This window comes from Myxine glutinosa, chromosome 8, assembly GCF_964187855.1.
Source record: "Myxine glutinosa chromosome 8, kmMyxGlut1.1, whole genome shotgun sequence".
In the NCBI taxonomy this organism is placed as follows: Eukaryota; Metazoa; Chordata; class Myxini; order Myxiniformes; family Myxinidae; genus Myxine; species Myxine glutinosa.
Genome location: NC_136268.1, coordinates 88,859,705 through 88,870,248, shown reverse-complemented (window position 1 = coordinate 88,870,248; position 10,544 = coordinate 88,859,705). Strand labels below are relative to the sequence as shown.

Sequence of the window (10,544 nt, the reverse complement as noted above, 5' to 3'; positions counted from 1 at the left end):
GCAAAGCGACGAATGGGAGGCAAGACCATGCTAAACACTGTCTTGGCAGACCGAAGTTGTGATTTCCAATTGTTATGGATTCGGCACTTCCGTGGTTGTGGTTTTCATCCACTTGAGACATTTCTGGTTCTAGGTATTATGGGTGTTGTTGTTTAAGGGAAATGGTTATTGTGGTTAAAAGGTTAAAAGTGCTCAGGATAAAAAAGAGACAGGAAGCTGGATCGAGAACCGGAAGACGACGAGAGAGGAGAGGAAGAAGAAGGCGGGAGGCAAAAAGTGGAAGAAGACGCGTGTCTTGAAGCTCCGTAGCGAGCATGAGCAAACGAAAGCCACGAGTAAGCTTTGAGTCTCCTTGAAAGGAATTTCCTGCGATAGCTGTTATCGCTGGAGTATTGAGAAACCTGCGTAGTCAGGTATAGGCGTTGAGGTTCCGGAGAATCCTCGCCTAGGCGCTTCGACTCGAGTAATACCTAGCCTAGTAATACCTCGAGCCGTCGGCCATTTTACACCACGTGCTGCGTTCACCGAAAAAGGTTTTGCTACACGTCAGCTTTTCTCACCCTCCGGTCGTCTGCCGGGGATGTGTGTGCGCGAAAGCGGCGTTTGAAGAATAAGTTGCGGTTCGCTGATTGAACTTCGAACATGCACGTCTGGATCGCGCCTTTGGGATTTCCCTTTCCGCCGCTACTTTGATGTTGGTTTGGACCACGTGACCGGCTACGCTTTGCCTACGCCTCATTACTCGCCTCATCGCCTCTTCGCCTCATCGCCTCTTCACCGGGATCACCTTTGAGTTATAGAGACATTGAAGAGGGTCTTTTCCAGTCACTGGGAGGGCGCAGTGAGTTATCTTATTTTAGCGGATGGTACCATCTTAAGATATATTGAGTGCACTTTGATTGCTATTGGTTGTACCTTTATTATTGTGTGTGATTTTAATACAACATCTGTTCGTTTATAATCCTTGGTGTGGTTTCACTATTGCTTACTGACACAGAATAACATATTTTTCTGCCGTGGCTCCTCTCGGGGTTCGGAGGTATACCGAGACCAGGAGGTCGGGGAGGAACACGTAACACAATACATCTACTCTAAATATACAAATTATGATATATCTAATCAGCTATTTAACCCTTAAGCGTTCATTTTTATTGCAATATATTTACAAATAATACAAATTACTTAAATGCAGGAGGAGGCTACTCGGGCACTAGGCCCATCAAGCCTACTCAAATCATGCCAACATCTGAGCACTCTTCCATCCCCACTACTTCCAGATACCTATCAAACTCAATTTGAAAACTATCCACTGACTTTACTGGTACTATCCTTGTAGGGAGACCATTCCATATATTCACTACGGTATAAAGTGCCTTCCCAAAGTATTCACATCCCTTGACTTTTGTCACATTTTGTTGTATTACATCCTGAATTTAAAATGGATTAAAATGACAATTTTTGTCACTGATCTACACATAATACCCCAACATGTCAAAGTACAATCTATTTTATAGAATTTTTTTTTACCAAATATAAAAAAATGAAAAGTTGAAATGTTTTGAGTAAATAACTATTCAACCCCTTTGCTATGACACTCCAAATTGAGCTCAGGTGCATCCAATTTCTTTTGATCATTCTTGAGATGTCTCTACAACTTGATTTGAGTCCACCTGGGGCCAATTAAAATGATTGGACATGATTTAGAAAGAAACAGACCTTTCTGTATATGGTCCCACAGTTGACAGTGCTTGTCAGAGCAGAAACTCTATCATGAAGTCCAAGGAACTGTCCGTATATCTCCAAGATAGAATTGTGAGGAGGGATAGATGTGGGGATGGGTATAAAACAATTTCTAGAGTGTTTAAAGTTCCCAAGAGCACAGTGAGCTCCATCATTAGGAAATGGAAAGAATATGGAACTATCAGACTCTTCCTAGAGCCGGCCGTCTGAGCATCCGGGCAAGAAGGACCTTGGTCAGGGAGGTGACCTAGAACCCAATGACCACTTTGACAGAACTAGAGTTCCTTGGCTGAGATGGAAGAACCTGCTGGAAGGACAACAGTCTCTGCAGCACTTCAAAATCTAGGCTTTATTGGAGAGTAGCCAGACGGAAGCCACTCCTGAGAAAAAGGCGAATGACAGCATGCTGGGAGTTTGCAAAAAGGCACGTGACTGAGAGCATGATGCAAAATATTATGTGGTCTGATGAGACGAAAATTGAACTCTTTAGCCTGAACACAAATCTCTACGTTTGGTGGAAACTGAGCACAGTTCATCCATCACCCATCTAACACCATCCCTATCCATCATCACCCATCTAACATCATATTTCAACATAATATGGAGAATCTGCTGGAAGCAATTCCCAATGTGGTAGTTTTTCAGGATGATGTTTTGATCACTGGTCGCACTGATGCTGAACACTTGTGTAACCTTAAGGCGGTTCTCAAACGTCTTGTCGAAGCTGGTGTTACGGTGAAATGTGACAAGTATAGATGTACAGTTTCCTCCATAAGTGCTGGAGCAGTGAAGTCGAATTTGTTATTATTGCTATACGTACTGCAAGTCACACAAGAAAAAGACTGAATTTCCAGGATTGAAGGAAATGTCTCAATGATCAGACCAGTATATAAATTAATTCCAGACTGGCATAGAGAGATGCAGCTGCTAATATGCCTGGCCAGGGATGGGGTAGCAGCCCACCCTCCTCCCCCCTATCTACTTTTTTAACAATCCTCTTCAGGAATTCAAACTCCCGGGTCTCACTATCAGCCATGGTCTTTCCTGGGAAAACCGCATTTCCAAGCTGGCCTCCAAAGCCAGTCGCCGACTGGGCATCCTCCATCGCGCAAAGTCCTTCCTCTGCACTACTGAGCTTTTCACTTCTTACAAAGCTTTCATCTGCAGCTTGATGGAGTACTGCTCTCCCCTCTGGGCTGATGCTCCTGCCTCACATCTTGCTCAGCCTGACGCCGTGGTAACCTTGGCCTGCACGATCATTGGAATCTCCCGTGATGAAGTTCATTCTGTGGGTCCATATCACTTCACCATCTCAGACAGGTCGGTGGTCTTTGTTCTTCCACCACCTCCTTTCTGTTCTTGCTCTTTCCGTTCTTTGTCCTTCCAGGGTTTCTGCAGGGCACACACACGGTCGACCAGCAACCCCATCTGGTTAAACTACCTAAACCCAGGATCACTGTTCAGCTCCACTCATGCGTTCCTCTTTTCTCTCGCCTCGTGTCGAACCAAATTCCAGAATATTTTCATTCTTATTCTTCCTTCCATGTCTTCAAGACAGATGTTCCCCACCATCTCAGATCATCCCCCATCTAAAACCATGATCTTTTCTACCCTGTTTAACCCCACTCCCCACCCCAATCCTTCCTCCTTCCAAATTTCCTGTTTTCCCTCCTGATAGTTTCCTTCTGTATCCATCTTGCTCACCCTATGCATCCTCTCCTGCCCCCCAATCATCCCCACACCAATATTGTTTGTCCAAGTTTCCCTCTATCTTGGTCTTCGACTCTGCTTTTGGTGTTTCACCCTCTCTAAACTGTTCCTTTTGTCCTGTTGTGTTATGATCCGTTGAGTGTAATAAATCTCGCTCTTCCATGAGCCTCGACTATGACACTGGTTATACAAAAAGGTAGTGAGTGTAGTGTTGGCACAATGTGGAGTCAAGTATAAACAGGGAGGGTTTCCAGACATCACAGAACATTTCTAAAACACACTAATGGAAAAAAAACAAACTTGTGGAATGGAAACTTGTCTAAAATTAGTTTTAATATTTCAAATATACAGTTTTGTTTATAAATGACAATTCGATGCACTTTGTACATGTGATGTGTGGCATGCAATTGGAAAGTGGGTTTGTTTAGCCACATTTTACGACAAAAGATGTTTTATTTCACGTTTTTCCTTTGCTGCACAAAAACTCTTCTCAGGAATGAATAAATGATAATGCAACGATGAAAGGCCATCTATTTATTACATACGCAAATATGGTGGGATTTTTTTTTATTTGAGTATTCTATTCCTGCCTCTTAATTTGCCTCCACTGTCATTTCAGTCCCTCTTCATTTTCTCATCTTTCTCAACATAGTCCCCCATAGCCCCCACTCCCCCCCCCCCCCCCCCACACCTCCGTTTCCGTCCCTCGGTAATCAAGATATGACTCATAACGTATGACACATATCACGAACGCCATGTTAGGTTAATTGGCGTATTCTGTTGATTGCCCAATGAGCGTGTCGAAAGTGCTGCACTGTTGTTTAATATATCGTCTGGAGGGCAGGAAACCTCAGCAATGACGTCATTGGCGGCAGAATGCTTTGGTAAGAGGATACGGCCAAGACAGAGGAGTGATGTAATTTGAGTGGGAGGGGCCTGACGGTGATTAACGAGGTCAATGTGGGCAGCGGGATTTATCGGTGGAAGGAGCAAATAGAGTGGGAGGAGCAAATAGAATGGGAGGGGCAACGGTAAAATGGGCGTGTTCAGGCACCGTTGCTTCCCAATTATTTTCGAGCTTCACTCCTGCATTTCCCTTCCTTCCCTTCTCCCTCCCTTCCTCCCCCGTTCTGGGCCGGCAGCCTCGGCCGGCTTTTCGGGCGTGTTTGCCGCCTGGCTGACCTGGGCCAAGCGGTGCGGGAAACAAAGGACGATCGGGCTTCGTCACAAAGGTGCGGGATGTGCGCCGGCTTCACCACGTGGAGCTCGACTCTCGGCACGGTCTGGGTTATAATATGGAATTCGGGAAAAAGTTTGAAAAATGCATTTATTTATTTATTTTATTGTCACGGAGGGGCGTGGGCATGTTCGAATAACTCGTGCGAGTTCAAACGGCTACAGGTACTGCTTCATTGGTCGACTTGGCGGCTCCACCGAGAGTCTTGAGCGTCGAGGTCTCTTCTTTGATTCATGAGATTACGATGCCGGTCGATTTGCATATTCGGGCCCGATTTCACAATTCCGATTCGCAATAGATGTTGCAGTACTTTCACTGCATTTTGGTTCAATGACACCTCTGTCGGGTCTTCATGGTCTATAACTATAATGAGGACTGATCCAAGTCGTTGTGCTATTCTCGTGTACGTGTCGTTATATCGGTGTTTGGACCCATTTTGTAATTTAAAGTGCTTTATTACCTTGTCATATTCTTATGATTGTGGTTGTGACGTCATTTTGGGCTTTAAATTAATATGACCGTGCCCTCATCGTCAACTTTTAAAGGCTTTTTTTCTTCTTATGTTGTAACTTCTCCATTTACGTCTTTTTCTCCAGCTTTCAACAAAAGAAAATTGAGACGACGGTTGAGACTTCAAGGGGCTTTTCGAAAACGTCATCAATCGGTGTGGCTGTGGCTTTAAGAAGGGTCTTGTCCTCCCAAGTGTGACGTCTCGAGACCAAGATGCTGCAGCAGATCCTTCAAGACATGTTCATTGAGCCCGAACTTTTAGCTGAACTCAATGAGGAACAGAAACAGATCTTGTTTGTGAAGATGCGAGAAGAACAGGTGCGCAGGTGGAAAGAGCAAGAGGAGAAAATAGAGAAGGAGGGCTTCTGTAAAGGGCGACCCACAAAAAGTGAGTTTTATTGAAAAAACAATATGCCAGCTTTCTAGTTTCTGGTTATGATGGTTGTTATTAATTCATAATTAGTCTTTTTGTGATTTAGATTAAATTTTACCCCTCCCCGACACAATCGAACCTTGTGGACAAGCAAGACAACATTTGTCAAAGCAACCATTATACTAGGAAGAGTGCCCGGTAAAAAACCATTATACTAGGAAGAGTACCTGGTAAAAGCTAGCTCCAAAGTATCCGATGGGATAAGTTTAAGTTAATCCATCAATTTAAATATTTAATGGGCTTTAAAAAGGTCAATTATGTTGCACTCTTTGTTTCATTCAGAACCAAAACTCTGAGCAACTCGTACCGTCCACCGCAAAAATGGTGGTGCAACATAGGACCGTGAACGTTGGATTTGTCCAAAAAGAGGGCAAAATATCCTGGTGGCGAAACAAAAATTGGCATGAACATCATTTCAAAAGCGAATGTTGAGCTTTTCAAACACAGCGCGGGAAGTCACCACCATAAACGGGAGACAGACAAACGTATGGACAGACACTATTGTCGTGAAAATCAAGCTCAGACACGACTTGACCTCTGGGTAGGTTTAATATCATTTAGATCTGTAGTACATCCTGTAAGAATACATGCATGCAACAGGCATTAAAATCAGAGTATTTCATGAGCAGCAATGGTTGATTCAATATAACAATGGTCCAACAGAGAGGACAGTCAGCGCAGCATTTAGGGGCGTACATACCATTCAAACTACAGGACTATGTCACAGTGAGTTCCGCTGGAGTGTCCGCGCGCCCCGGTTGTCCCGGGTCTTATAGACGCCCCTTCCGTAGCGAGCACACCCTGGGTTCACCTTGGTATAATTTCACTACATTCTCCCCGCCGTTAGAACTATACTGCCGCTCGGCAGGTTGCAAGCAAGCATCAGCAATAAACGAATGGGTCACGTCAATCCACGTCAGTCGGTCCACCCGTAGCGGTCGGGGCGGCGAACCTCCCTGCCAGTTCGTGTTCGGAATCTACCGGGCACGGCGTCCCCAAGCCTGGAGTCCCCCGCGTCGGAATAGCCGCCGGAGGTGGGAGTCGGAGGGGGCGCCCCTGCCCCTTCGGGCACGGGAGTGGGGGACGACGGGAGTAACAGTGGTAGTTCCATAGGGGAAGCTTCGATAGAGTCCATAGACTCGTAGACGGGTTCGTCGATATCCCTGTCGTCGTCCCCACATGGGGCGAGATGGCGTACGGAGACAGTAGACTCGTGGCCATCCGCCGTTAACACGCGAGCATGCTCGGGATTAGCCTGGAGGACCTGCACCTTGTCAACAAGGGGGTCGTACTTGCTAGCGCGAACCGCTCGTTTGAGATAGGCGGGCCCCGGTTCAGCGAGCCAGCTGGGTAAAGATTGGATACTGCCGGAGCTTCTAGGGTGGTGGAACAGTCGTTCGTGAGGAGTCTGGTTGGTGGCAGTACATAGGAGAGCCCGGATCGAGTTTAGAGCGGCAGGTAGTGACCACGCCCATTTATCGAGGCCTCGGCCGAGGGTCCGAAGGCTTAGCATGACGGCCCTCCATATAATCCCATTAAAGCGTTCGATCTGCCCATTCGCTTGGGGCCGGTACGGGGTGGTGTAGCTCGAAGCGACATTATGCTGGAGCAAGTAGCCCCTCACCTCCTGGGACAGGAACACCGCACCCCGATCGGTATGCACATAGGCCGGATACCCGAACATAGAAAACAAATTCTGCAGGCACCGAATAACCGTGGCAGCCGACATATCCCCGCACGTGTAAGCAAAGGGGAATCGGGAATACTCATCGACGATAGTGAGCAGATAGCGAGAGTTGCTCGACATTGGCAGCGGCCCTTTGAAGTCCATCGCCAAGCGCTCCCACGGTCTAGTAGCCCTAACGAGTGTCCCCATAGGAGGGTTATAAAAACGCGGTTTGAGTTCCGCACAGATCGCGCAATCACGGCAGATGCGGCGGATGTCCTCAATCGAGTACGGCAGATTGCCCTCGCGCACAAAATGCGTGAAGCGCGTTACCCCGGGATGACACATAGTGCCGTGCAAAGTGCGCAGCCCCTCCAAAGTTACAACCCCCGCGCAAGTGGCCGGCCTCGATAAGGCGTCAGCGACCAGGTTATCCTTCCCCGGGCGGTATTTGATGGTGTAGCAGAAGTCGGCGAGTTCGATACGCCAACGGGTGATTTTCTCATTCTTAATGCGCTGAGCATGTAAGGTGTCGTACATGAACGCAACACTCTGTTGGTCCGTGACGATTTGGAAACTCCGCCCAAGCAGATACGGCCGCCATCGCCGAATTGATTCGACGATCGCATACGCTTCCTTTTCGACAGACGAATGCCTCCGCTCGGCGGAGGTGAGAGTCCGCGAGAAGAAAGCCACAGGGCGGCCTCCTTGGGAGAGAGTCGCCGCTATCGCATGATCCGAGGCATCACTCTCCAAAACGAAAGAGGCACTCTCGTCAATCGTCGCGTCAGCGGCGCCAGCGATGTCGACTTTAAGGCCCTCGAAGGCCGCCAGGGCGGCCGGGCCCATGGGGAAAGTGTCGCAGGCCACGAGGGGGCGGAGCTTCGCGGAGAAATTTTGCACCCACTTTGAGTAGTGGGCGAACAGCCCTAGAGCGCGTTTCAGCGAAGCCCGATCGCTAGGCGGAGCCATATCGAGCAAAGGGCGCAGACGCTCCTTATCCGGAGAGATGGAGCCATGGGTCACGGTGTACCCCAAAAGGTCTACCGTGCGTAGAGAGTATCGACACTTAGCCGCATTCATGGTTAGGCGATATTTCCGCGCGACCTCGAGGAAGCGTTTCAGATTAGCGTCGTGATGCTCCTGGTCATACCCACAAACCGTAAGATTGTCCAGATAGACAAAGACATCGGTCAAATTCTCCTTCGCAACGAGGTCATCCATAGCCCTCTGAAAACAAGCGACTCCGTTAGTTACCCCAAAGGGAAGTCTCGTGAACTGGTACAACCGCTGACCCGATTCAAAGGCTGTAAAGACGCGATCAGCCCTAGAGATGGGGACTTGATGATACGCACTACGCAGATCGAGAGTGCTATAAACGGAATACAGGGCTACCTGGCGTACCAGGGCGTCCATCCCCGGTAAGGGGTAGGCATCCAGCTGTGTAAAACGATTAATCGTCTGCGAATAGTCGATTACCATGCGTCGGCGGTGGGCCTCACTCCGCACCACTAAGACTTGGGCCCGCCACGGTGACCTACTGTGTTCTATAAGACCGTCCTTTAAGAGCAGGGCCGTTTCTTCCGCAATGAATTGCGCGTCCGCGCGAGAGTAGCGCCGCGATTTGACGGCTACAGGGGTACAATCGGTGGTCAGGTTGGGGAACAGTGAGAGTGGCTCCATGTCCATTTGAGCGAGGGCGCACACAGCGAGCGTGTCCGGCCCACCGAAGTCTATTTCCAAACGTCCATGCCGCTTAAGGAAATCAAGTCCTAACAGAACGTCAGCGCATAACGCAGGTAATACCATGAGATACACGTCCGGGAACGTGCGTCCCTTTATCACAAGTTTCAATCGACATGCCCCTTTTGTGCTCAACCGAAGTCCCTGAGAGGCCATGAAGATCCGGCAGGTTGTCCCGAGAACCGGCCACCCATGTTGATGCACGAGTCGCTGATCGATAAAACTATCCGTGGACCCCGTGTCAATCAAAGCCTGCGCAAAAACGCCCGCGACCATGAGCGGAATGATGGCCTGCGCAAGGCCGGCAGACCCGGCAGGTATTGTACCGGCCGGGCGAGAAGATCGCGCCTCGCGGGTGGATCCCATGCCGGCTGCAATCCTTCGGGCAGCGTCGGCAGGTTGGGCCTCAGCAGGAGCATTGAAGTCCGTTGGCTCATCAGCAGTTTCATTTGCCAGAGTGGGTGTGTGTAGGTCGTAAGAGCAGCCGCCAGATGGCGCTCGAGTCACGTGCTGCGTTTGCCGCACATCGAGAGGAGTTTCCAAAGCAGGAGCATGTCGCTTGTTTGAAGTAGGCGTTCGAACGCCAGTCAAGGTCGGTCGCGCTGTGGCCGGTCGCGTTCGCGCCATTTGTTTCGGCGGCCCGGTGTATCTCACCAAGGTCGGGCGTGTAGCCAGAGGCCCGCGAGAAGGAGAGCGGCTCTTCAAAGCCGAGTGAGGCGCCCCGTCCGGCGCTCGATCCGTTGGCTCCGCGATGAGCCCATTCAAGGTCGCGCGGGGACGCGTGCCCCGAGCGGCCTTCCTGCAGACCTTTGCAAAATGGCCCTTGGTGGAGCACAGGTGGCATATAGCCTCCCGGGCCGGGCATTCAGAGCGAAGGTGCTGCCGATTCCCGCAAAAATAACATTTTGCATACCGGTCAGGCCGTGGCCGGGCAGCGGCGGCAGCAGTGAGGCCGGAAGCGGAGTCCGCTTCAGGAGCTCCCAGAGACTCGGCCGTAGTGGTCGGGTCCTCCTCCGTATCCTCGGCGGTAGCCCTCTCCGGTCGCGCGAGTTGCGAGGTCCCCGCCACGACTCGTGGGTGATCATATGCGGTGGATTGTTCTCGGGCATCGGTGTATATGCGTGCCAGCCGTAGTGCTTCTGTAAATGTCAGATCCGCGACCTCCAAGAGTCGGAGCCGCAAGACTCCAGAATTAATTCCGGAGATGAATGAATCTCGGAGCAAGTCGTCCTGCACTTGCTCGTGGGTCCGGACGTCCTGCACGCAGTCTGCCAACAGGTAGCGCAACTCCTGCGCGAAGCGATCGATCGATTCAGATGGTTGCTGTCGCCGCTGAGAGAGTTGATGCCGGCCGTGCACAGCGCTCCGTGTCTTTACGTAGAGACGCTTCAGCTCGGCTAGAGCCGTAGCGTACGTCCCAAATCGAGAAATGTTCCGGAAAACGGTGTGATAGACCTTCGACTGTAACACGGACAGCTTTATCGCTGCGGTGGGCTCTGTTTCGT

General features: G+C 49.7%; 1 protein-coding gene across 1 annotated transcript in view; it reads left to right on the top strand.

Annotated features, from left to right (window-relative positions):
- The first annotated feature begins 4,503 nt into the window (after nucleotides 1-4,503).
- Nucleotides 4,504-10,544, top strand: part of LOC137432687 (SH2 domain-containing protein 4B) — a 145,956-nt gene continuing 139,915 nt past the window's right edge. The window contains exons 1-2 of the mRNA XM_068124797.2: nucleotides 4,504-4,682; nucleotides 5,284-5,585. Of these exons, the coding sequence (XP_067980898.2) occupies nucleotides 5,411-5,585 (175 nt within the window). The 5' untranslated portion in view covers nucleotides 4,504-4,682; nucleotides 5,284-5,410. The remainder of the gene's footprint in view (nucleotides 4,683-5,283; nucleotides 5,586-10,544) is intronic.